Source organism: Neoarius graeffei, chromosome 1, assembly GCF_027579695.1.
Source record: "Neoarius graeffei isolate fNeoGra1 chromosome 1, fNeoGra1.pri, whole genome shotgun sequence".
Classification (NCBI taxonomy): Eukaryota; Metazoa; Chordata; class Actinopteri; order Siluriformes; family Ariidae; genus Neoarius; species Neoarius graeffei.
The window spans coordinates 82,218,962-82,246,643 of NC_083569.1; the positions used below are offsets into that span (position 1 = coordinate 82,218,962).

General features: G+C 38.8%; 1 protein-coding gene across 1 annotated transcript; it reads left to right on the forward strand.

The window, feature by feature from the left end:
- The first annotated feature begins 404 nt into the window (after positions 1-404).
- vax2 (ventral anterior homeobox 2) lies at positions 405-19,730 on the forward strand. The gene is made up of 3 exons (XM_060925225.1): positions 405-645; positions 3,140-3,327; positions 19,236-19,730. The coding sequence occupies exons 1-3, from the start codon at positions 405-407 to the stop codon at positions 19,728-19,730; spliced, it is 924 nt and encodes a 307-aa protein (XP_060781208.1).
- Positions 19,731-27,682: the final 7,952 nt, after the last annotated feature.

A 27,682-nucleotide genomic window follows, 5' to 3' on the forward strand; every position in this document is an offset into this window, starting at 1 on the left:
TCTTCCGTGGTTAAGCAGTGAAGCACCTCCCAGTGGCTCTGTCACAGACCCAGCAAAACTCTCTGCATATACACCAGGCTATGCACTTTTCAGGGGGCCGAATGCTGCCCTATAGCTGAGGGTCTTTTGGTTTGTCCATAGGACTTCATCTGCCTCATGACCCTCATTCCTGATCCACACTTAACTCCATGAAATCTGGCCTATAGACTGAACATGTCGAACGGATCCGGTAGGACCTGCCTTTCCGTGAGTGGAATCTGATTGGATGTATTTCGGGGACGGATTCCCCCATTTTAGACCACACAGTGAAGGAAAGCGAAAAAGTCTATTACTGGCTGTACACTGAACTAAACAGGATTCGGCGGACAAATAAGCTTGAATAAAGACTACTGCACCTCTGTTACATGTTTGACCAAGCCAAGACTATGGGCGATGGAGTCGCCGAGGACCGAAACCACTGTGGACCCAATTCACTGCGCCGGGACCGCAGTGGAGACGCAAAAACTCTGGCGGAAGTGGCAAGCCGCAGTTCCGGCGACGCTCCTGCGGGGACATCTGTGTCCACCCCGAGCTCCTCCAGCGAGGACGGACACGACAAACTGTTAGGAGTGGACCCTGACTACTGCCGCAGGATTTTAGTTCGAGGTGAGGACTCAGTGTTACAGTGACAGGAGGAACAAATAGTGCATAACAATAATGCTAATACTACTAATAAGGTTATATAGAGCCAAGAATAAAGTCCATATCCGGAGGATATCATGCTACATTATCACTGATAATGATCACTGTATTGGAAATGTCCATTGTTACCAACAAAATCATCAACAGTGTTATATTATTAGGTTATTAAAGCCGAATATTATTGGTTCTTTCTTACCTAACCAAGTGAAAACTAAATATGCCTTTAATGTCATATAGTGACAAAATGCAGAACCAAATGGTGGAATTTTAAATTGAAATAAGTGTTGAATGAAGTATAAGATAAAAGCATACGAATCTTTTCCTTCTGTCTGGAAGGCATAAAACTCCACGGCACATTGTGCATCTTAAACCTGTATCTATTATTCTGAATGAAATGCTTGGTTTCTTTTTTTTTTTTATTCTATCGTTAATTTGTGAACCGTTACCCTACATGTCACATAAATATCTCAACTAAAATTATTATTATTATTATTATTATTATTATTATTATTAAAATACTAGATTCGGATATTGGAGCCTTACTGGTATATCTAGATTTTCATGACCAGCTTATTTACAAAGCTTTGCAGCTAATAAGGCTACTAATATTAGCACAACACGCAGGAACATATCATAATATTCGTGGACATTATAGATAAAACAAAATCCCAATTTTACGAAAATTTAGTATCAATTTAGTACGTGCGTCTAAACACTGTCGAGTTTTCAAGAATACAGTATTTGTTAACCGTTGTATTGTTAAGGTCATCTTTATACCTTAGGTTAGAATATACGTGAATGAATGAACGAATGAAATCACTACAAAGTCCTGATAAGCCGGCTAATTTTATTAGCAATGAAGGATTTATTACGATGATGATGATGATGATGATGATTGTTAGTATTAGTATTTTCTCTGTTAGGGTTATCACCGAAAGTTAACCCAGGTTAGTACGTTCAATACTCAGTGGGAGATTAAACACTATGGCAGCAGTGATGACCGATCCGACTGGGTGCTTACTTATTTATACTTATTACTGGGGAAAGTAGAAGCTTTTAGGTCTAGTCTAGTGAAACAAGGAGCTTTATGCCCACAATCCCCAGGCGCTCTCTCTCTCTCTCTCTCTCTCTCTCTCTCTCTCTCTCTCAAAGCTACAGATCTAGAGCATGAGAGCCAGGGTCACAAAAAGGTCAGCAGGTCGGAGACATTCCAGACGTTCAAAATGCCCAAAATCGGAAAAAAAAATCTCATGCATCAACACGAAAATTCCGAATGTATCAATAAATGGTGGAAGTGGTTTCCATATGAGAGTAATTGTAAAAGCATATTTTGATGTGGTTGCCAGGGAGACAGATAAAAGAGGTGGAGCTTCCACCATAATAGTATCATTTACAGTAGGTTACTGGTTTTCGTTCACTATTTATTATTTTTAAATTGTGTAATTTTGAGGAACCACAGATTTCAGTGTGTGTGTGTGTGTGTGTGTGTGTGTGTGTGTGTGTGTGTGTGTGTGTTTAAATATGCGTATGCAATTGCTATATATTTATAGCCTATAGGCTAAAAAATGTAAAAAAAAAAAAAAAGATTTGATTTGTTGTTTTAACTTAAAAAAGTTAGTACCCGGGCTGCCTTAAAATTTTGAGTTCGTTGGAATTAATATAGTAAGTTAACACAATGAGGCAAACAATTTAACTTACTATACTGTATGAATTTCAATGAACTCAAAATTTTAAGGCAGCCCGGGTACTAACTTTTTTAAGTTAAAACAATAAATCGTTTTTTACAGTGCATATTTATGGATCTAGTTTACATTTTGTTTACTAGCTTATATTAATGACACGTTTATAATTTAAAGGTGTAGAATAAGGACATACCGAAACACTACTGTTTGGCAAAGGTTTACGAACATACCTAACTTAACAGTTATAAAATAAATATCTAATATTTTTCGCTGTGTAATGGAAAAACGCTGACTTTAAAAATCGGTTATGCGATTTATATTTACTGTTCACACTTTAAGTGAACATTATTATTATTATTATTATTATTATTATTATTATTATTATTATTAATGACACCAACTAAAATTTGTTTTCAATTTTACTAATGGTCAGTTAAACAAACAAACAAACAAACAAACAAACAAACAAACAAACAAACAAACAAAAAGCCAACCCTAAACAGCTTACGAGTGCCTACATGGTTTTTCGCTGACTGGATGGGAGATATTATTATTATTATTATTATTATTATTATTATTATTATTATTATTATTATTATGTAGCTTTAATGTAGCCCATAGTCTGAATAATCATTCCGAGTTTAATGAACTTTTACAGTCCCTCTGTGTTCTAGATTTAAAAATCAAACAAGCATCTATTTTAATACCATGAGGAACATTTAGAAAAATTACTCTCCACATGACTTTTGTTCTGTAAATGTATTTGGACCCCGCAGATGCTAAAGGCACTATCCGTGAGATCGTTTTGCCGAAAGGTCTGGACTTGGACCGGCCGAAGCGCACGCGCACCTCCTTCACTGCCGAGCAGCTCTACCGGCTCGAGCTCGAGTTCCAGCGGTGCCAGTACGTGGTGGGGCGCGAGCGCACGGAACTCGCCCGCCAGCTGAACCTCTCCGAAACTCAGGTAGGACACAAAGCAAAGCCGACTGCTTCAACCCAAAACACTAAAGGAACCACTAACTGAAACGTCATTAGACCGCAGAATGCTAACAAACTAAACTAAAACAATAGTTTCAGTTCAGCTGCAATGAAAGAAATGTTTGAGGATTATAGACTTCTTATAGACTTCTGTAGAATTGCTCATTCGTCGTCGATGTTGTTCTTCTTCTGAGTGAATCGAAAAGTCAGTGAAGTTAAAATGGCCACAGGCAAAACAAAAATAGAATTATGGCGCGCTAATGACTAATAATGTTACACCCCCATTCGAGTCTAAATTCAGTCAACGCCCACAGGTGCTCTCTCTCTCTCTCTTTATTTATTTTTTTGTACTTGTTATACTCGTGCCTTATGGATCATACATAACCTCTTACTGTGATGAAATGGCGAAATGCTTTATTTTATTTTATTTTTTCCCCATTTTAATATTGCTAGCCCGCAATTTCCGTCAAATAAATTTTTTATAACAGTAAAATTGGAAAAGGAAAATTCACATTTTCGCCTATCCATTCCCCCCCCTGCATGAATGGTCTTAAACAATGCTGTTGAAGTAGACTAGAACCTAATTATTTGGAATAATATAGCCTTTACTGAAAAAGTATTTCTTAGCGTAACGTATTTATATCAAGGGCAGAATTTTCAAGTGAAATATATAACACAGAAAGTAAATAGGTAAATAATGGCATGTCAATGTTAAACTCGTTGAATAGAAACACGTACATTAACGACCTTAATTTATTGTCGTAACATGGACATTATATCAATATGTAAAAGCTAAATACATAACTATAACCACTTCTGAGAGTGTAATTAAAAGTCTTTATTATTTCACAGCACCGGCGTACTATGATCAGTGACGTACTTTTGAGGAATCATATATATATATATATATATATATATATATATATATATATATATATATATATATATATATATATATATATATATATGCAGCTTGCCTGCGACCTTGTAGAACAGGATAAGCGGCTACAGATAATATATATGACACTATTGATATAAATTTTTAACTACCCAGAGGAAGACACGAAGGATGAAACTTGAATAGATATTATTTAAAGTAACGTATAGTTGGAAATAGCTCAGTCAAAAATCGCTTCATATAAAATACATATTTGGGATTTCTACCAAAATATGTAAAGGCACGCAAAGAAATCCTTATTCAAATCCCAAAAGGGACTTAAATTGTAGGTTTTGATTACAACCTTTTAGCTACGTTCATGACTAAAAATTAAAGCAATCAAAACGTTATGTTTTAATGAATGAGCTGCTGGCTGTATGTGAGAGTGTCTGGAAATGCAGCATCGAGTGGTATTATCTACACAGTACTCATAATGTGCATTCGCACAGTGGGCGTTATGTTCAGGACATTTATGATTCAATCAGAAACACACAAACCAACAGGCTCTGTTAACCGGGTGCCCTTCATACATCCCGGCAAACCGCTTTTTATTTTATTTCTCACCAACTTTGAGCTGTCAGGTGAAATTTGTAGGACTATTTAATGACAAGAACGACGAAGCTGGATTTAATGTAAAATAAAAAAACAAAACAAAACGTGAGCGTTAACTCCGCCCACTCAGTCTAACTGTAATCGAAATTAACTTCATTAAAACCGGCTTATCTAAATATAACTCCTATACAACGAGATCGTCTTATATTAGGAGAATGAGAGGTGCAAAGGATAGACAGACAGCATTTTATGTGTTTTGTCAGACTCACTAAAAATAATTGATTGTGATTGTGACACAGTAAAAGAAGTATTACATTCTCGCTAAAATCACAATTTTTTTTTTCGCGTCATTCACACTGCGCATTCAATTTTTGAGTGGCTTTACAACTTCTTAAGGTTTGAGTTCACAAAAATGGATTTATCTGATACAAATAAACACCCGAACAAATGAAGTATTCATTTAGCCTATGAATAAACATGAATACTTAAAAATATAGAGTAAATATATCCATTTGTCCATTTACAGAAATCAAGACCAAATGAGCAATTCTTAACCACATGATGGCGCTGTTAAAAGCTGGCAATAAATAAGTAAATAAGTAAATAAGCAAGCAAGTAAGTAAGTAAGTAAGTAAGTAAGTAAGTCAGTAAGTAAGTAAACAAAGACAGGAAGGGAAAGAAAGAAAGAAAGAAAGAAAGAAAGATTTACAAAGAAACAATACAACTCAGGGCAAAGTTTTTCATCTATGGCTTGACCTATATATTAATTACTCTTGAATTGCATTTTCTTTTTTGTGTGACGGTTTCGTACATTAATTGCTACTGTCGCTGTCCCAGGTGCTGAAACTGATCCCTAACGTTTAAAATGTTATTTATTGCTTATTCAAATAAGTTATATGTGACATGTAATATGGAAATTAAATAAGTATCTTACAACCTTTAATAAAAACAACGACGTAAAAGGCCTTAATTATTCCATATGTAGCCAAATAAAAACCTACTTAAAATGAGGCAGTTTTTGGGTAAAAGAACATATAAAATATTTCTTATTATAAATGTAGGCTAAATACATTTAAAAAATGCATGAAATGCATCAAATAGGCCTAATACTTTCAGGGTGGTCTTGTTCGTATTCTGAAAATATTTATAAACTGTTATTTTATTTCCACTATTACATGCTGTTGTTGACGAGAATATTTTTCGTTTTTATCAGTAGACGGTGCACCAAGAACTATTTCAGCGTCGTATTCAGCTAAACCAATAAGGAATATAAATAAATAAACAGCAACAAAATGTATTCTTCTCCAGCAGCCTATTTGAATAGAATTTCACATCTCTACGTGGAAATTAAAAGCTTAAAACATCTCCGCCTATCGCCTATAAAAATTACTTCACGAAACGTGAACTCGTCTGGGGGGAAAACTCTCGCTCTTTGACCCAAATAGTCAGGTTTTAATATTAATAGTCTACATTTTAAATGTATTTAACATTCGAAACAAACAAACAAACAAACAAACAAATAATAATAATAATAATAATAATAATAATAATAATAATAATAATGTATTTCATTCATGAAATCTTGGATATTATATATTTAAAAATTAGACCATTATGTATATGTTAACATAATAATAATAATAATAATAAAAAAATCAGGAATGTTGTAACAGAACCCTAAAATTCAACTTATTCTTGACCAATCTTAACAAATAATTTGGGCTAGAATTATGGTATAACAATTTGGTAGAATTTATGCTTCACTTCCCCAAAATATTTCCTTTTTTCCTAAACCTGACTTAAAACATTCCTGTAAGCCATTTCCAGTAAATACACTTGATATCCATAAAGTGGTCCAACATTTTGCACTTTTACTTAAATGCTCACTACGAGCTTGGAGGAAATGTAGAAAGCAATTTCATTTTAGCTTTATCGAAATGGCTTTTAAAAATACACGTGCGCTTTTAGACAGGTTGTAAGTGCTAATATGCATCCTCATTTATATTCATTAGTCATGGCACACTTCAACAACTCAGCACAGAGTGAAATGTCAGTCGCTTAAAAAAACATAGGAGGGACTGAATTCAGACTTTTTTTTTAAAAAAAAAGAATCGTTTCTAGATATGGCCTAATAAAATTGATAGTGATAAATGAATGAATGAATGAATGAATGAATACATGCATGGCATAAACAGTTCCTCAACACTAATTGTCTTTATTTGTCAACGAAACTGGATTTGGATGTCACTCATTTTCATTATTTGATTCAAAAAGTAAAGTAAACACACATTTTTGTTGAAAGTAACAAAATGCATTTTCATTTACATTCGTTCCCTCTTGTTTGACGATTCCATCAGTGTTCTCTGTCATTTATTTATTTATTTATTTATACAATACTAGCTAAAGAAAACTTGTCAAACTTTGTCACTATTTTTTTGGATTGGCGTTTGTGAGCATTTGTCAGACTTTGCCCAGTCATTGCCTTTCAGTTAGTAAATTCTTTAATTGACTAAACTCGATTTTTCTGTCTTGGAATAGAGGCTTATTGCAAAATTTGCTTAAACCTTTAGATAATTGTCCAGCTGTCTAAACTGTGTAATGAGGTTGACACTGATATGCTTGTATAAAACTCAAGAAAGAAAAAACAGATTCCAAGATAATAAAAGCCGCATATTTGGGTTTCATGATGAAGCATAGACGTCTGTACAGTATCAGTATGTTTATTTTCAGCAGTATAACTCATCCTCAGACACAGCTATCAATCAATCAATCAATCAATCAATCAATCAATCAATCAATCAATCAATCAATCAATGAGCAGTAAAAGAGAAACAGCTGTGATAAGCGCTTACTTCTGTACTTCTTTCTCCCTTTGGACTTCTGGGTTCAAAATAGAAAAACTTTTTTTTCCCTAAACTGAATCTATGTGGGGTACTTCCACAGTTTGTTTTGAAGTCTTTCAGGAGAACTGATGAAGTCACTGAATTCATCCATGCACCCTAGCAAATCATCATACATGCACAGCACACACACTTGTGCTGGATAGAAATGAGTGAATATCCCCTGGTCCTGCTCCAGAACTCCTGGGTTGCCACCCCCAGCAGGTGGCTCCCCGCTCCAGTGTAACATGGTGGGGAACCCAGATCAACAGGCAACAGTGCTGTATTGGGGATATATTTTATAACAGACATAGAGCATCAATGATCTAATTGCCACTATCACCAAATTGTTTGTCATATTTGGCTTTGAGCTATGCTGCTTTTCACAAGTAAATCATATCTCATGTCTCAGGAAAAATTTCATTGTTCAGTTAAGCATACTTTAATTAAAGAGTAAGATTAAGAATGTTGATGGTTCTGCTTTATTGAATAATAATAATAATAATAATAATAATAATAATAATAATAATATATGAAAAAAAATTAATATATAAAGTATTTATAATACATAAAACTGCACATTTATATTACAGAAATATTAATGGTTTTATACATTATTATCTTGTGAGTCTGTAATTATAGATATTAAGTTAAGCATTGTCTTTATTGTTGAATACTATGATAAAGTCACCACTGATTCCAGTCCTGAATGATGGCTTCAGTAGGTTTAATCCAAAACCAACTAGAAACAGGAAATTGGAAGCCATCATGTGATCATATTAGGTTCTGCAGTACTTTTTACCAGCTTTGATGGAATATTTAGATGAGAATTTATTTTACTCTTTTCAATGTCAATGTAAATTTGAACCATTAGATCATTTGCTTTTTGAAAATTGTTGGTGCTTTCCATTGGACAATATTTTAAGAATAATTTATGCATTACTGTTAGTTGCATATATCTTAGAAGGTCATTTGCAAAAGCTTGACCTTTGCTTTGCAAGTGCATCCAGCTTAATGGGCACAGAGTATTATGAGCCTTTGAGTGTCTATTATTCAGTTCATTGAATTAAAGTTATGAAGAGTAAATGCAGAATAAAGCCGATAGCCCAAATATTGTCAAAGTTACCATTGTTAGAGTTATGTACTACTTCACACAGCATCTTTATATACAAATATTATAGCAAGACTAGCTGTCAGATCTAGAATGCCTGTGTTCTGGTCAGAGAAAGATTGTAGCATCACCACAGGTTGGCCAGTAACTCTGAGTTTATCCATCACAATCACCACAATGAAAACATTTTCTTTATGAGCCTAAAACTTTCTTCCTTTTCTTTTTGTTATCAGAGTAGACTCACTTTGATGACATTTTAAACCACTGGTGGTTCTAGAAAAAAAAAAGCTCAGGCAAATTTACAGACTGACTCGATTATTAATTTATTTATTTAGCTGCATGATGTTTACTTTTTCAATTTAATGTCTTCTGAGTTTTCTGGCTGTTATTTTGTTAGCTTAAGGATAACTATTGGATGTATGCAGATGAATGACAAATTAAAAGAAACACCAGTGGCTCTGTGATGCTATGGGAGGCATTTTGGAGCAAAAGCTTATCAGTTTGTAATACCCTGAATGTAAATGAACAGATGTTACAATTTATCATGTCTCAGACTCTAGCCATGCACGTCATCTGACTGGTGAGTGAATGAATGCTTATGCAGCATGCCTTTGTTCATTGTATCCAGTCTAGACAATATCTAATATAGCTGTAATGTCTAGCAAGGAGAAGAGAGCTCAGTTTGTAATTTAGAGACAAAAAGAGAACCAAAAAGAGAGTTGATTATGTGAAATATATTCAAATTCAGTGTAATTCAGAAACCAGGAAAGAGATTTTGACAAGTGGACAAAGTTTAGTGCGATACATGGATAAATTGTATTAGCTTAGAGGGTGATGTCTGGCAGTTGTGTGATTTCTCAAAGCAAATATCTGGATAATAAACAGCTTTTCATGCTAATATTACATCTGTGTTAGTGCATAAAAGTATTATCTATGTTGAGTCATTTTACCTCCAGACAACAAATACAGGTGAGTTTCAAACCTGAAGCTTTGTAACAAAGTAAATATATGCATCTGTAGGTATATCTGTATTGATTAAAAGCTCCAAATATTCCTATCTGTATTTGTATTGAAACCCAGCTGGACTGTGTAGGACTTTTTCTTTTTAATCATGCTTGCACAGTAATAGTTGTTTCTTTGTACTTACATACAATACATACTTACATACTATATTTTCTAATTATTTTTTTACTTCCCAAAAATCGTCTCATCTTCTTCTGCTTTATCCGGGACCGGGTTGCGGAGGCAGCAGTCTAAGCATGGAAGCCCAAACTTCCCTTTCCCCAGACACCTCGGCCAGCTCCTTGGGAAGAACACCGAGGCGTTCCCAGGCCAGCCAAGAGACATAGTCCCTCCAGCATGTCCTGGGTCTTCCCCAGGGCCTCCTCCCAGGGGGACATGCCTGGAACACCTCCCCAGGGAGGCGTCCAGGAGGCATCCGAAAAAGATGCCCGAGCCACCTCAGCTGATTCCTCTCGATGTGGAGGAGCAGCGGCTCTACTCTGAGCTCCTCCCGAGTGACTGTGCGTCTCACCCTATCTCTAAGGGAGCGCCCAGCCACCCTGCGAAGGAAACTCATTTTGGCTGCTTGTTTCCGCGATCTTGTTCTTTCGGTCATTACCCAAAGCTCATGACCATAGGTGAGAGTCGGAACGTATATCGACCGGTAAATTGAGAGTTCGCCTTTTGGCTCAGCTCCTTCTTCACCACGACGGACCGGTAAAGTGACCGCATCACTGCGGAGGCTGCACCGATCCGCCTGTCGATCTCACGCTCCATCCTTCCCTCACTCGTGAACAAGATCCTGAGATACTTAAACTCCTCCACTTGAGGCAGGACTTCTCCACCAACCTGGAGAGGGCAAGCCACCCTTTTCCAGTCGAGAACCATGGCCTCAGACTTGGAGGTGCTGATTCTCATCCCAGCCGCTTCACACTCGACTGCAAACCGCCCCAGTGCATGCTGAAGGTCCTGGTTTGAAGAAGCCAACAGGACAACATCATCCGCAAAAAAGCAGAGATGAAATCCTGTGGTTCCCAAACAGGATTCCTTCTGGCCCCTGGCTGTGCCTAGAAATTCTGTCCATAAAAATTATGAACAGAACCGGTGACAAAGGGCAGCCCTGCTGGAGTCCAACATTCACTGGGAACAGGTCTGACTTACTGCCGGCAATGCGAACCAGACTCCTGCTCCGTTCGTACAGGGATCGGACAGCCCTTAGCAAAGAGCCCCAAACCCCATACTCCCGAAGCACCCCCCACAGAATACCATGGGGGACACGGTCGAATGCCTTCTCCAGATCCACAAAGCACATGTGGACTGGTTGGGCAAACTCCCATGAACCCTCGAGCACCCTATGAAGGGTATAGAGCTGGTCCAGTGTACCGCGACTAGGACGAAAACCGCATTGTTCCTCCTGGATCCGAGGTTCGACTATTGGTCAAATTCTCCTCTCCAGTACCCTGGAGTAAACCTTCCCTGGGAGGCTGAGAAGTGTGATTCCCCTATAATTGGAGCACACTCTCCGGTCCCCTTTCTTAAAAAGAGGGACCACCACCCCAGTCTGCCACTCCAGAGGCACTGTCCCCGACCGCCACGTGATGTTGTAGAGGAGACAACCCCACAACATCCAGAGACTTGAGATACTCAGGGTGGATCTCATCCACCCCCGGTGCCTTGCCACCGAGGAGCTTGCAAACCACCTCAGTGACTTCGGCTTGGGTAATGGATGAGTCCACCTCTGAGTCATCAGCCTCAGTCTCCTCAATGGAAGACATGACGGTGGGATTGAAGAGATCCTCAAAGTATTCCTTCCACCGCCCGACAATGTCCCCAGTCGAGGTCAACAGCTCCCCACCCGCACTGTAAACAGTGTTGGCAGAGTACTGCTTCCCCCTCCTGAGGCGCCGGACGGTTTGCCAGAATTTCTTCGAGGCCGACCGATAGTCCTTCTCCATGGCCTCCCCGAACTCCTCCCAATTCTGAGTTTTTGCCTCCACAATTGCCCGAGCTGCAGCACGCCTGGCCTGCCGATACCCATCAGAAGCCTCAGGAGTCCCGGAGGTCAACATGGCCCGATAGGACTCCAGGGTACCCCCAGGATTGTTAAACCAAAATTTAAGACTTTTTAAGACTTTTTTAATGCCATTTCAAGTGAAATTTAATACCTTTGTCGCACTCATTACGGAAGAATAAATCATATTGAGCACCAGATTAAACCTCAAATAATTACTATTTACGAGTGTTTGAAATAACAAAATTACATTTATTAAAATAATCAATCAGAATTCATTCTACTCACACCCCCTGGACACCATGCAGAGGAGAGCACCCCCATGTAAGTCCAGACAATCACCCCTCATACACACACACACGCCAGAGAAGCATTCAAAAGACAAAAAGAATAGTATAGCTATAATAGTATAGTATAGCTGCCTGCTTCTGAATTGTGGATGCAAACGAAATATGTTTACCACTTTTCATGTGAGAATCCAGAGCTGTAAGCCCCATTGTCCCTAGTTGAAAGTTTTTTTTTTACACAAAGTGCATAATGCCTCACGGTCATTATTTGGAACCCCCTTAACCCAGGCGTAGCTATTTAGGCCATGGTCACACCGCCTGAACTTTGCTGGAGCGTTCCTGGAGCGGTGAAAAAAATTCATCACCGCTCGTAACCGTTCACCACCATTTAACAAAAGTTGGCCCCCATTAAAGCAACGTCGTATACGCTCGGCCACCGCTGATGTTTCTCGAGGGGCCCTCCTACCGCTCCGAAAGTTTTGAGCTGCACAAAATATTGCGAGCGGTGAGGAGGGGGCAATTTTCCGCCCCAGCAAAGTTCACCCCCGCTCCACCAACGCCCAGTCAAAGTTTGGCACCGCTAGACGCAAGTTCGTGGCCGCTTGGGTCCACTAGACCAACGCAGAAATCTTGAACGCTGGACCACCGCTGCTTCGCCAGCGTTGCCCGGGCGGCGATTAAACATTGCACAAACTTCGGTGGAGCGGTTGTAAGCGTTTTACGAGCGGACACGGGGTTGCTGGAACGGTGTCGGGCGTTGAAGCAGCTATCCATGGCGGCGATGAACTTTGGTTTGGCGTTGGTATAGAGGTGTCGGAGCGGGACCAGAATTTGGCTATAAATACGGGAGAAATGGACCAGGAGCTCATTTGGAATCGAGCTGCCATTGAGTTCAGACCTCATCTATATCGAATTTGCTCAAAGTTACAGTAAAACTGTATCACCATGGATGCTGAGAGACTTGCTATGATTGGTGCTAAACCAACTTTATACCCCCGCCGAGCCAAAGCCCGCATGCGCAGAACGCCGCTATACCAACGCTCGCTACCGCTCGCTACCACTAAACCAACGCTAAAGCAATGCCGGCTTCAGCGGTGCACCGCTAAGCCAACGCCCGTGTTTTCGATTTTTTTTTCCCATTTTGTGCGTGGTGACGAGCATTGTCGAAATTCGGCCCCCCCTCCCTACCGTTCAAGGAACGCTCCAGCAAAGTTCGGGCGGTGTGACCGGGTCGAGCGGCCACTTCGGGTTGAATCTGCGCTTCCCCATGCTCTCTCCCCCTCACCCTCTCTGCTCTATGCGCCTGCTGCTCTCGTTTCGTGTGAACCCTTTACGGCGCGACGTGAATTTCCCGCTGTTTGCGTGTGAACGCCAGGGCAGCGCAAAACATTTTAGATTTTGCTTCATTTTCATCACAGAGAATTTAATCTAGGTTACGCAACGATGTTAGACTTTCTTTGGAAAATTAAGACCTCCGTGGAAAAAATTAAGACTTTCAAGATGAAATTTAATACTTTTAAGGCCTTAATTCTGGAAAATGAAATTCAATACTTTTTTAATACTTTTAAGACTCCGCGGGTACCCTGGACTCCTTCTTCAGCTTGACGGCATCCCTTACTTCTGGTGTCCACCACCGGGTTCGGGGATTGCCGCCACGACAGGCACCGGAGACCTTGCGGCCACAGCTCCAAACAGCTGCATCCACAATGGAGGTAGAGAACATGGTCCACTCAGACTCAATGTCCCCCACCTCCCTCGGAAGCTGGGAAAAGCTCTCCCAGAGGTGGGAGTTAAAGACCTCCCCAACAGAGTGCTTGGCCAGACGTTCCCAGCAGACCCTCACCATACGTTTGGGCCTGCCAGGTCTGTCCAGCTTCCTCCTCCGCCAGCGGATCCAACTCACCACCAGGTGGTGATCAGTTGACAGTTCAGCCCCTCTCTTCACCCGAGTGTCCAAGACATAGGGCCGGAGATCAGATGAAACGACAACAAAGTCTATCATCGACCTCCGACCTAAGGTGTCCTGGTGCCACGTGCACTTATGGACACCCCTATGCTCGAACATGGTGTTTGTTATGGACAAACCGTGACTAGCACAGAAGTCCAATAACAAAACACCACTCGGGTTCAGATTGGGGAGGCCGTTCCTCCCAACCACGCCCCTCCAGGTGTCACTGTCATCGCCCATGTGAGCATTGAAGTCCCCCAGTAGCACAATGGAGTCCCCAGTCTGAGCACCCCTCAGTACCTCTCCCAGGGACTCCAAGAAGGCCGGATACTCTATACTGCTATTTGGCCCGTAGGCACAAACAACAGCAAGAGCTCTCTCCCCAATCCGAAGGCGCAGAGAGGCGACCCTCTCATTCACTGGGGTAAACTTCAACACATGGCGGCTGAGCTGGGGAGCTATAAGCAAGCCCAAACCAGCCCGACGCCGCTCACCATGGGCGACTCCAGAGAAGTGGAGGGTCCAGCCCCTCTCGAGGAGCTGGGTTCCAGAGCCCAAGCTGTGCGTTTCCCAAAAATTGAACCAAATAAAAACTAAAAAACAAACTAGTAGCTTCATCTAAACCACCATGACCCTAACCGGCAGTTACAGAGGATGAACAAATGAACTCCTTATGTTCATGTTAATACCTGTTCTATTACTTGCACCCACATGAAAGTAAACTTTTTTTGTTTTTTGTTGTCTGTGGGATTTCAATCCTGAAGCACATTTCTAGAATCAATGAGAATGCCCAATGAGACAAAAAAAAAAAAAAAAACACCCACCCCCCCACAAAAACCAGTGTGCCACTTTTATGTGTCTGTATTTATAGTTGTTCTGAACAGAATGTGTTCATTATGAATAATGTGTTTGTATTTGGTTAGATCCCTACTATGTAGTAGATTCTCTATACCCATAAGTACTGAATATCCACCAGATTGTTTTCAAGGCGTACTATTAGTAATTTCATGTTTAACATATGTATATAATTGCATTGTATAATTAATTGTTATATTTCATTGCTGGCAGAAATTCATGAGATGGATTTAATCAAAGATTCAAGTGTGCTGTGCACATGGTGTGTGTGTGTGTGTGTGTATGTGTGTAGTCTCTGGCTCTTCTTGTCCTGCTTATCTTCATACTTGAAATTTCCACTCATATAGGAAATGTCTTGGATCAGAGAAAAAGTGTTCACACAGTACATGTGTACAGGCCTGTTGTGTCACTCTCAAGGCAGTGTGTAATTCCATTATCTGATTGGATCAGGCAGAACCGAAACCTGTTAATCCAGAAGACACACTGACCAGTGGAATGTCCCAAAATGTGTTTTACATGTTACACTCAGATCAGCCACACAGGATCAACACACTGACTCACACTGACCTTACTTTGCATTGCATATAAACTTGTGTATTATACTGTACCAGTAGTGTCTTCAGATTTCTTATGCTATTTATTTGGCTGTGTCCCTTTTCACAGAATGCTGGCAGCTCAATAGTAAATGATCTGTGTTAGTAACTGGAGTATTGTGAATTCAAATCCCTGAATTAGCAACCAGCAAAGACCTTAATCTTCACCTGCTTCATGGGTGCTAACATATGCAACCACATCTGAATGGTGGTGGCTCTGAGGTTGTAAACAGCTTGAAGTTGTAAATTGCTCATTTTAGATAAATAGAAATGTGTGTATTTCGAAAATGATTACCATTTCTTTTAAACAGAACAGATAAACTGATCTGTAATTTCAGATTAGGGCTTTTGCCCCTATATTTCTTTATTCCAGATCTTCTGGAACCTAAATAAGCTCTGGTTTTATTTTTTCTCTTAACTGTATACTAGCAGTTTTATTTATTGCTGCAATTTTAACCCAGACTGTATTATTGAAGCACAGTGAAGTTTCTGTGGCTCACTTGGCATGTCCCAAATTTTGATTGCATAAGAGCCAGCTTCTCAGCCACAGCCCATATACTGTAAACCTAATTATTTTATCTAAACATCAACACCTCAAACCACAGGGCTGAAGCGCCAAGCTGTATCAGGAAGTGTGGTGGCACAGCACTAATAATAGCCCAAGTGCTTTTGCATTTAGGCAGCTTATCAAGCCAAGGCTACCAGCCCATCATTAAGACAGAGTTGACCCTTGGCTGAACCTGCTTTAATATGCCTCTCAGTAATACCAGGGGCTGGGGATTTAAGGAACAGGCCATGATAAGATTGAGAAATTGAGCAGAGTATGAGGAGAGGGGTGAGGATTAATGATGAAGATTCTTGACGGTTTAATGGCAAGTTTGTGTGACATGAGTTATATAGAAATGTGTAAGGATTTATAATTTGCATACATGGGGAGAAAGAGAGAGACAGAGAAACAGAGAGAGACAGACAGATAAACACAGAGAGAGAGAGACAGACAAACAGAGGGGGGGGGGGGTGTCAGGAATTTCATGAAATAAACACACACATTTGAACACCAGTTTAGTTTTTTTCAAGTGTTGAATGATTGCTCCTCTGAGCTTTCTGAAGTGACAAGCCATGCCAGGAATACAAATAATTCAAATAGTAGGAATAGCATATAGTTCATATAGCATATAGCACATAGTGCCCCTGTGTGGTATCAATCTTATACATAATTCTTATAGTATGATATTGAAATGGTGGTAAATATTATACATATATGGACGCTGGATGAAAAATATTTGTTAATCATTACTACATAATTTGTGCAACTAATTATGAGTTTTATCATGGGACTGAAGTGAAGTGATGGTATGAAACCTGAAGCCCCCTGTTCTCGAGGAGAATGCATTGTGCTTCCCTGACCTACATTTTCTACACAGTGACAAGGTCAGAAAGCAGCCACCTTAAAAACCAAAATGCATCATGTTGTTTCACACAACAAGGTCTTGATAGGTCTCCGCATGGGGTCAGAGAATGGTCAGAGGAATGTGTGGATTTTATTCAGTCAGTGCTTATTTTGTGCACCACATGTATCTGTAACAACACACACAACATGACAAATGTGATTTATGAGCTGCAACATCATGCTCTAAGTTTGAATTTAGATCCACTGTTTTTATTGTATTCACTGTTAATACTTTTGCTCCATTTCATGTTTTTCATACAAAGCACACTGCTGTTGTTATGTTTAAAGATGATTTGTGCATTTAGAACTGCAGCATGGTATCATATGTACAGTACTGATGCTACAGGAGATTGCAATATATAGCATGCTCAAACACAATTCACGGTTACACACACACACACTGTGTATCTTGGCAAAAATGTCGAGCAGAGCAGTTCTGGTGAAATCCAGGTCATGCAGATCTCACTTCTTTGCCCCAGGGCTGAACCCTGGATCTCATTAAAAAGGATTTCATTCCAACAGTGTAGATATATGATGGAGGAGATTTTCTCTCTCCGTCATCATTTTCCTGATGGTTCCTCTTGTGTGTAGCTCTATGATATCAAATGTGGGCTAAGCTCCACCCACTTCACAATCTGCTAAACATGAATGGGAGGCAGGGGGAGTGGCCAGAATGAGTTATTAAGCAGGATTAGTATTTGTGCTTGAGTTGCAGTCCACATAGTATGCACCAAGAATCGAAAAGGGTGTCTGTATTTAAATTTTCAGACGCCTCTTAAGATTCTGAGCAGCACTTGCTTCCCTCTATTCCAGACCCACTGAACATGATTGTGTTTAGATTAAGACTACGGCATCAGCATGCTCATGGGATCACTAGCAATCTCATTATCCAGGCACTAACGGCTGAGCTGAGGCCATGATCTCATGTCTCCTGCATGCTTGTTTTTCTGTGGATCCCCACTGTGCTGTCTGATCAGCTTCTTATTCTACACACAGGTGCTTACTGGACTTACTGGACCCTTCATCGTAAATGCAGGCTCCTTAGGAAAAAAAAATTGATTTGCAATTATTTGTGTGTGTTGCCTTTGTCATGACTCACATGCGCACATATTATGATTCATATGCTGCTATGTTGTTTCCTATGTTCATTGTGTGTACGGTATAGCTTATTTTCAAGGCATGAAATCTGCTGTTTCTCTGCTTTTTGGACTAATAGTGTTCAGCACTGCTTGATTCAGTATTCTTATTTTACCTCCCTCCAGAATATATTTTATTATTGGAGACCAATACAACATAGCATGACTGCCTTGGCTGCTCCTCCTTTCCATTTCCTTTAAATTTGTATATAATAGGGTGAAGCAAAATTGAAATTCAGCTTGAATTAATTTTTGTCTGATTTTTTTCTCTCTATTTTTAAATGATGACTGCAGCAACACACGATACGTTAAAGCATCCATCTGTTATCCATAACCACTTATCCTGTGCAGGGTCACATGCAAGCTGGAGCCTATCCCAGCTGACTAGGGTGAGAAGCAGGGTACACCCTGGACAAGTTGCCAGATCATCGCAGGGCTGACACATAGACACAAACAACCATTCACACTCATGGTCAATTTAGAGCCACCAATTAGCCTAACCTGCATGTCTTTGGACTGCGGAGGAAACCGGAGCACCCAGAGGAAACCCACGCAGACATGGGGAGAACATGCAAACTCCGCACAGAAAGGCCCCCATCAGCCACTGGGTTTGAACCCAGAACCTTCTCGTTGTGAGGTGACAGTGCTAACCACTACTCCACCTTGCCACCTTCATTAAAGCAATGTAGCATTAATTAACAGAGAACAATACCAGGAAGGAGTTTAGCATTTCTAATGAAATGTCTCAGGCACTTAGGCACACATATAATTAGTCACTGGGTGCGTGGTGGAGTATGTGTAAATGTTTCACACTCTGACCAAAAGAAGCTTGATTTACTTTGTGCAAGAAATTAATTATAAGGAATATAAATTTTAAGATTTACCATTAGGGTGCACATGCTGTGAATAATGCTGTGAATAAAAGTGAATAATTCCAACAAAATAATACAAGGATTTTAAACAGGGTTAACTCTCAGGACTAGGGTTCTATTCTAGGGGTATATCTCCCTCCATTATTGATTTATGGTTAAAGGATCTATATGCTATATCTGTATTTAGACTAACTGCTCAGCACAGTTGGAATGCTTTCTACTTTAGTGTATGAATTCAGTCACTTTTTGTGTATTCCCCAGGTGAAAGTCTGGTTCCAGAACCGACGTACCAAGCAGAAAAAGGACCAGACCAAGGACGTGGACAAGCGCTCTTCGTCTACCTCTGAGTCCCTGGCCACGTGTAACATCCTGCGTCTCCTTGAACAGGGGCGCTTGCTGTCAGTGCCTGTACCTCCTCCTAACCCACTGCTGGCACCACCACATGCTGCCAACGGCTCACTCCTGGGAGGCCCATCTGTGTCCTCCTCCTCTCCTGGGGTAAGCAGTACAGGCACTCCTCCAGTGATTGTGGGCAGTGGTGGTGGAACATTTGGCCTATCTCTGTCTTCACTTGGTGCTACACCGCCGTCACCGAGACTTGGGGTAGCCCCCCCGTCCCTTTTCTCTATGCCACTAATAAGTGGTGCTCATCACGAAATCACATCTAGCTATGGGTGTGGATCATCAGCTTTTGAGCCCTATACAAGGACAGAGAGGAAAGATGGGGACTTGGGTGGGAAGAAGACAGTTTCCTAAAGCCTCGAATCACTTTCTGCACCACTAAGGAATGCCCCACATTTACCAAAGAGTGCAATCTGCTCTCTTTTTCAGCTAAGGTGAAGGTTATACAGGAAGTAGTTGAATTTCAAAAGTAAACATATATGGAGAGCTTTCACCTCCATTTAAAATTTTTTTCCTCTCTTAAATTGCCAATCGTTTTTGTCACACTAATAATGAAAAAAAGGACTGTAGCCTCTGCTTTCCAGTAAGAGTGAGCTAAATTTAATTTACCATCTCTGCATCCCGTGTTTAAGTGGCATCTTGTTTACAGATGCTCATTGTTTTTTCATTTTTGAATTCTCGTGTGTGTGTGTGTGTTTCTCTCTCTCTCTCTCTCTGTACATTACAAACAGCCTCAGGCTTAGTCTTTATCTGTGATAGAAAGATTCAACATTGCTAATGTAATTGTGAAAGGTAAATACTGCTTTATGACAGATATTGTATCCAAATGGGTGTTAAAAAAGACAAAATGAATGATCATATCAATATGTCTGGACCTTGTGCTACTCTTTTATGCTGCTCTTAACTGGTATTGTAATTAGTGGTAAGTTTGTCACTGGGTTTGTCACTGGGTTTGTGAGAAACACACACAATAATAATGCCAAATTGTTGTGCTTTCTAATATCAGTAATTCTTTTCCAAGTTTTGTCTAATTTAAATGTGGTGATTCACTCAAGCAGATATTAGTAAATATTAGCTATCTATGATTATTATTAATATTACTGATAATTCAGTAATGTAAAAACAAGAACATGAAGTTATGAATTAGGTATCATATTCTGTGTGTATGTTCACAGTGCTGGGAAGCAGTTCAAGTTCAACCAAGATCAGTGATCTTTTAAAATTTTTGCACCATGAACACAAATGATTGTGTAGCATCTTTGATACAGCAAAGATATCAGTCTCATCACCTCTGCGTTATTTCTCATACTTCTAGTTAGCAATTTGTTCCCAAATGGAGGCCACAACTCTAGGAGCTAATTAGGACTTCTGATTGCTAATCAGACTGCAAGTTATATTTCTTAGGTGTCCATTATTGTGTAGTGTTCTATGATTCATTTATTGACTGAACACACATAGGATCTAAACCATTTTATTTACATATGCACACAGCCTCAAATTTGTTTATTAACAAATCACATAGAACGCATCGTAGCATTGTTTAACTTTACTGGTAGTAATATCTGATGGGTCAAAATGCAACGCTTATCTGTCTGCTTATGATCTTTCCTGTGATGGTTTCTTCAGTTCTCCTAAATCAGTGAAAGTAAACGCTAAGATTAGACCTGGTTTTGTTTGTTGTATCTCCACTACATAATATGGAACTGCTTTCTTAGAGATTTACATAAATTTGATTGATTTCTGGACCTGGAGCTTGTATCATGACTCTGATTGTCATAGTAACTGATAAAGCAGTGAAATAAACCTCAGGAAGAGTAATCACACTCTGCCATTTGTTCCATGTTTTGTTACAATTTTAAGGCCTTTGATAGCACCTCATTCATTTCCATGAAATCTAAAGCACTTTATTTTCATATGTGTTTACTTCTTAACATTTTTTTTTCCTGTGCACTCTCTGCTAAAATGAAGTAATATCCAGATGCTTTCAGTGTTGGTTGTTATGTGTATTTCCTATGGTGTGCGGCTGAAAAGTCAGAGCTTTCACTGAGGTTAAGAAATCAGAAATTTTTAGTGTCAGAAACAGGCAATGTCTCATTGGATGGCAGGCTCAGAACATATACAGCTGCCAGAAATCAATGTTTTTCTATTCTTTCTCAAAAGCTAATGGTCATACTATTGCAGTCATGAGCCATAGAAACTGTCATGGCCACAGTAGCCTATTTTCTTTTTTGCTCTTAATTTTAACACTGATTCAGCATTGCTTGACCTTTCATCTTTACTGGATTTTCCTTTTGAATGCGATAATTTGTTTAGGGTACTGAGATGAGAGCTCTTTGTGTGAGACTCTTTGGCCCTGGTAAATAAGGTAAAGCTATTGAGGCTATTGCCCTCTTTCCACTCTTATCATGTGTGCACCATATGATTTTCCATGCTGTTGTGAAACAGTGCTATTTTCAATCATCAGTATTAATCATTTACTGACTCTGATGTTAAATATTTAATGCAGTTTTGAAGTTTAGTTTAGTTTAGTACTACTAAACTTTAGCAGTTTCCCCTTCTTTCTATTTCATTTAGAAGTTTTTTTTAAATTAAATCCTGTGTTAGATTTTTTTATGCCTCGACACAGATAGTGAATTTGTACTACTGTTTGTTTTGTTTTTTTTTTTACTGCTTGGCTTACAACTCTCTGACAGAGAAGTTTAAAGGCTTAGAGATTATATTTACCAAAATTGTCTTACTGAATTTAATCTTTTTACCAAGCAAAGAATTGCCTATTTGACACTGATACCCCAACATATTGCATTTTATGCAGAATTTAAGTGTATAGTAATCTGTTTCCTACGTTTGTACTGTCATGTGTTTGTTGTGAGTAAGTGTATGTGAAACAGAGAGAGGAGCATTATGAGCTTGAAACAAAGTGACACTCGTGATAAAGTGCTAAATTTGTCACCTAACCCGCCTATAAAATGTAACCATCTACTCCTTCATTTTAATACACTGTGAAATTTATGGTACAGCCGAAGTACAGGGTACAAGAGACGTCTATATATAACTTTCCACACTAGTTTGATTGTAATGTAAACTCTTTCTGGTTTTATGTTTGAGATATGAGATTGTGTGAATCAGTGTTCTTGTTCTTACACAAGCCATAAACCATTTCTTGTCGGTAAATCTTTCTGTAATGTCAAAAACTAAGTGGCACCAACGTTTTTCAAACAAATTTGAAAAAAAAAAATGTTAACACAACCATATGTAAATATACCATATGAGTCTTTGCACAGTATTTTCATGTTGGTATTGTGTCATCTTACAGTAAAAAAGGAAAAAGTAAAGATGAAAAAAAGAAAAAAAGCCCTTTATAAAATGATTTACAATTGTTTGTCACATTAACAGTTTGCACTTATTTAAAAGAAAAAAAACTTTTTGTGTGTTTTTGGTGAAAGAGCAGTTTTGATGCTCAGGCTATGGAAGCCAAAATATTGTATAATATGTATATGTATTTTTATTCATATGAATATAAATATATGTCTATGTAATTAGTTTTGGAGTGTGTCTTATTTCTTATGGTTCTTTATGTTTAACATGCAATTTCTTTAAATACAACAGACAGTAGACATCAGCTATGGTCATGAACAATTCTTCAGTCCTTCATTAGACGGTATTGCTTAATATTTATGTGTTACAAAAAATTACAAGGTATTTCCAATATATGTATGCTATAGTTTCTTCATTCTAGTCAACAATAAGTTATTTAACTATTTTCTAGAAGTTGGTTTATGCAGGATGTCTACATGCAGCAGAGTAGCGTATGAAAAGGTGTGTGTGTGTGTGTGTGTGTGAGAGAGAGAGAGAGATGTATAGAATAAGAATTGTTGTTTGAGAGAGGACACATAATAATAATAATAATAATAATAATAATAATAATAATAATAATAATAATAATAGATTCCATGAAACCTGAGGCTTAATAGAAGTAATAGGCAATAGTTTCTGGCACCAAATATGTAATTAACACCAGACTGGCGTAAACAATTCATGTTACACGGACTTCTTTTCCAGCTAAGCCAGGACCATAACTTGTGAAAACAAAACAAAACCCTTTGAAATTCATTTAATTCATAGTATAAAGTCATCTTACACTGTGTATCGCCATTCTGTGGAAATATAAAATTCTTTTATGGCTTGTAAATGTGACTGGGTTATTCTTCATGAAAGCTCAGGCCCAAACGGCCACAATATGTTTAACCACATGGTTTGGTGCCCTCCTTCCTCTCAGAGCTACACTCTCTTTCTGAAGCTTGCTGAGACAATCAACTCCAGGGTGCCAATTAAAATGATTGGCATCTTTTCTTCAGCAGAGTGGATGGCTGGGGAGAGTGAGCACGAAATGGGTGGCCTGGTGATTTATGTGGGGCAGCTGAGGATAACTCCTATCTTGGACCTAGCAGCTGTGCCACAAACAAAGGTGGGCAACACCTTTATTTAAGAGATGTTCTGTGTTATGTTGTACATGTAACCAAGATAAAATTGAGAGAATGCTAGAACTCGTCAACACAACGCACAGTCATATATCAATATGAAATTAATCACTGAATTAAAAAAAATCTGATCGTATATAGTTATGCAAGGTTCTAGTTTTAAGTTTTATGGTAAAACTATTTCATTTTAAGAATAAATGGAGTAAACTTGTATACCCTATTGCCTTTCCATGAGTCCTTAAAATGGAAATATTCAGAGTGTAAGGAAAGGAGAAAAATCCTAAAGCTTCAATGTAGTAGAAGGTTTTGCATGCCCCATTTTCTCTTTTTGCTTGTTTGGGTTAAAGTAATCAGTATTAAGCCTGTTCTGTTAGGTCTGGTCCTGGCCTCTACAGCTTTTGCCATGCATCACTGTACTGCTTCCCTCCCTCCCTTTTTTCTACCTCCTTCTCTTTTCTTCATCCATCCGCTCTCTCCCTAGTCCCTGTGCAGTGACCCTGCAGGAGGCCTCTTCACTAATTAGGGTCGCTAATTGGCGGGTGATGGGGCTGGGGGTCCCCTCCACACCTGCACGAATCATGTGACCCACTGTGAGGTGCATTGGGCCATAGATCTTCCACTGGGGCGGCCAGAATGGGGAGAGGAATTGGATCAGCTGTGAGGCCAACGGGATTAGTGCAAGAGAGACACAGAGGACAAGGGGGATGTCTGCTGGGCTGAGTTCAAATTTGGCCCCCTTGGGGACTAATTGCAGGCTGACCCCTTGGGTTGATCAGCTTCCTAGCATGGTCCACTTTTCTCAGCCAGGGCGCGATTAAGCCTGCTTGTTTTGACATGCTTCACACAATCTGCTGACTTGGCCATTAAGAAACTATTCGACATTCCTGGTAGAGAAGCAATGAAGCCTCTCAGAATACCTACAAAAAAGGGAAAGAGGAGAGAGAAAAGGAGGGATAGTCAAAAAGTTTCATTTCCATGTCAATTTTAGCCAAGCAATTCACCAATTTAAAAATATGGGAGTTAAAAAAAGGAAAAAAGTACAATGCAAAAAAAAAGAAAAAAAAATTAGAGGAGAAAAGTACTTAAAATAGTGAAATTATCTTGCTGATGGACAGATAATTTTATCTGAGAAGATATCTTGGAATAAGTTGATTACAATCTAGAACTAGGTTTAATAATCTCAGAGTTGGTGTCTTGTATTCTTCAAATAGGAAATGCTTGATTGTTTAGATCATTTCAACTATATTAAAAATATTCTAACTTGCTAAGATGTTATATTTTGCAGTGTAACAATTAGTAGATAGACCAACTCAGTACGGATTAATGTTTAACATCTATTTTTTTTTCATTTGACAGGAAGGAATAAGTAAAGCAGAGATTCACAAAATAGCATTACAAAAACCTCCACTCTCTCCTTCACTATTCACTACTTCTTCACAATGTTTATAGAGTAGGATGAGGTCTTGATGATGAAAATGTGTTTTGTTATTTGAAGGGAAAAGGTGCAGACAAAGCTGAGAGCTTTATTTCCTTTTTCTCGATGCCCTCTCAGGCCCTTCTTAGCCAGATGGGCTTTCATAAAAGAAAAATGAGGACACGTAAGTTGAGAATGAGAGACAAGCAATTCTATAAGGGACGAGACAACTTTTCTCTCAAAAGTATCTCAGAATGTGTTTAAAGAGGGAATCAAAGAGACCAATAAATGGAAATGTATAAGGTTTGATAAATAATTCCTCCAAAAAATTTAAAATCAGTCAAAACCTATTTCTTGTTTTTTAAAAGAATTCTCCAAAAATTAAGATGTAGTCTGTCTCTCTCTCTCTCTCTCTCTCTCTCTCTCTCTCTCTCTCTCTAACATCCTATAAAATAGGATATTACACGGTGGTGCGAAGATATGAAGTTTATCTTCGAGTGGTGAATACTGTATATTTCATGAGTGAGCAGAGTGAATGAGTGATATATTTTTCAACACAAGAAGATAAACTTCATATCTTTGCACCACCATGTAATTTTCTTAATATATATATGTTATTTTCCAGCTGGGAGGTCCGTATCGTGAAATCTACCGTGACCGAGGTCTTGAAAGTATTCAAGGCCAAGGTCACGGTATTTCACCATATGGACTGACCTTAAGCTGGTAAATAATATATTTATTTTTTCTTTACCAGATTCTAACAGAAAACGAGAGCGCCCGAAAGGGAAAACTGAGCTGAGCCGCCATTTTGAATCCTCATTAACGGCTGTAATGCAAATTGCTTCCTCCTCGGTATACAAGTGCACTTCCATGGAAGGAAAAAAAACTACATTTTTCCACCTATATAGTCCCCTATTTATACAAAATTGAGTCATTCAAGATTCAGCCATGTTTTTGCTCGGCGTTAGCAACAGTTACAGGTTTTTAGGTTTCTCCTGAAATGTTTTCTTTTATTTCTTCTTCCTCAGGGTAGTAAAACTCACTTTCGCTGTGAAGACGGTCATTATCGCTATCCATGCTGTAAAATTAATGCTATTTTGAATCCTCATTCATGGCTATAATGCAAATTGCTTCCTCCTCGGTATACAAGTGCACTTCCATGGCAGGAAAAAAACTACATTTTGGCGCCTATGTAGTCCCCTATTTATACAAAATTGAGTCATTCAGGATTCAGCCATGTTTTTGAAATGTTTTATTTCTTCTTCCTCAGGGTAGTAAAACTCGCTTTCACTCTGAACACTGTCATTATCACTATCCATGATGTAAAATTAATGTTATTCTCCTGAGAAATGCTGGCAAAAATTTATAAGATTTTTGATAACCTTATAAATAAATCTTATTAAAAAAAAGATAAATGTTAACAAAAAATGCTACTATGTTTGTTGTTGCTGTTGTTGTGAACGAGCGAGTCACCAGAGGTCCGTAACTGGGGTCCGTAACTGGGGTCCGTATGGTAGGATACAGACCCGCTCGCCAGCCAATCAGAGCACAGGATTTGATGGAAACCGGACCGCGAAAAAAATAATATACATTATTCTTATATAATGATAATCATTATATATTATTCTTAACATTATATATTATATTAGACACAGCCACAAGAAATACACAAGTTAATCAAAATAATTTTAATTTTGAACTGGTTTGCCATTTTAACAACGCCCATCAAATCAGCAGGAAAACACTCGGAGTGACATCATGGGAGTGAAATTTCAGGAATTATTATACATACAGGACACTTTTTTGATGGAATAAAAACGTGTTCTATTCCCTTCTAGTGGGTTTCATTCATTTGGTTCGATAGCATGTAATATTGTTAGCATATCACTTATCCTATATGTATTATGTCACTCTACCCAGTGGAGAATGAACATTGAATATGGTTTATGATATTGCATGGTTGTCAAGACAATATGACATCACACGTTGGAGACGTAAAACTTCTGCACTACCGAACGACTGTGACAATTTGTAAACAAGCATGGCTGCCAGGTTTTCTTTGTTAAATATGGAAGATTTTGAGAGAATTTTGAAAGAGGAAGATGCATTGAACACCCAAAAGGAATGTGTATGTATAATAATAATAATAATAATAATATTGGCTGGCTGGCTTTTTTTCATGGTCTATCAGATATATTCCATTCAGCTACTCATTCAGTATCATGCTAGCTGAATGGAATATATCTGATATACCACTCAATGCCAGCCAATGTTATTACCTCCGCCAAGGAGGTTATGTTTTGGGTAGCATTGGTTTGTTTGTTTGTTGGTTTGTCTGTTAGCAACATTACGGAAAAAGTTATGAACGGATTGCTCTGAAATTTTTTCCAGAGGTGTGACTGGGCACAAGTAAC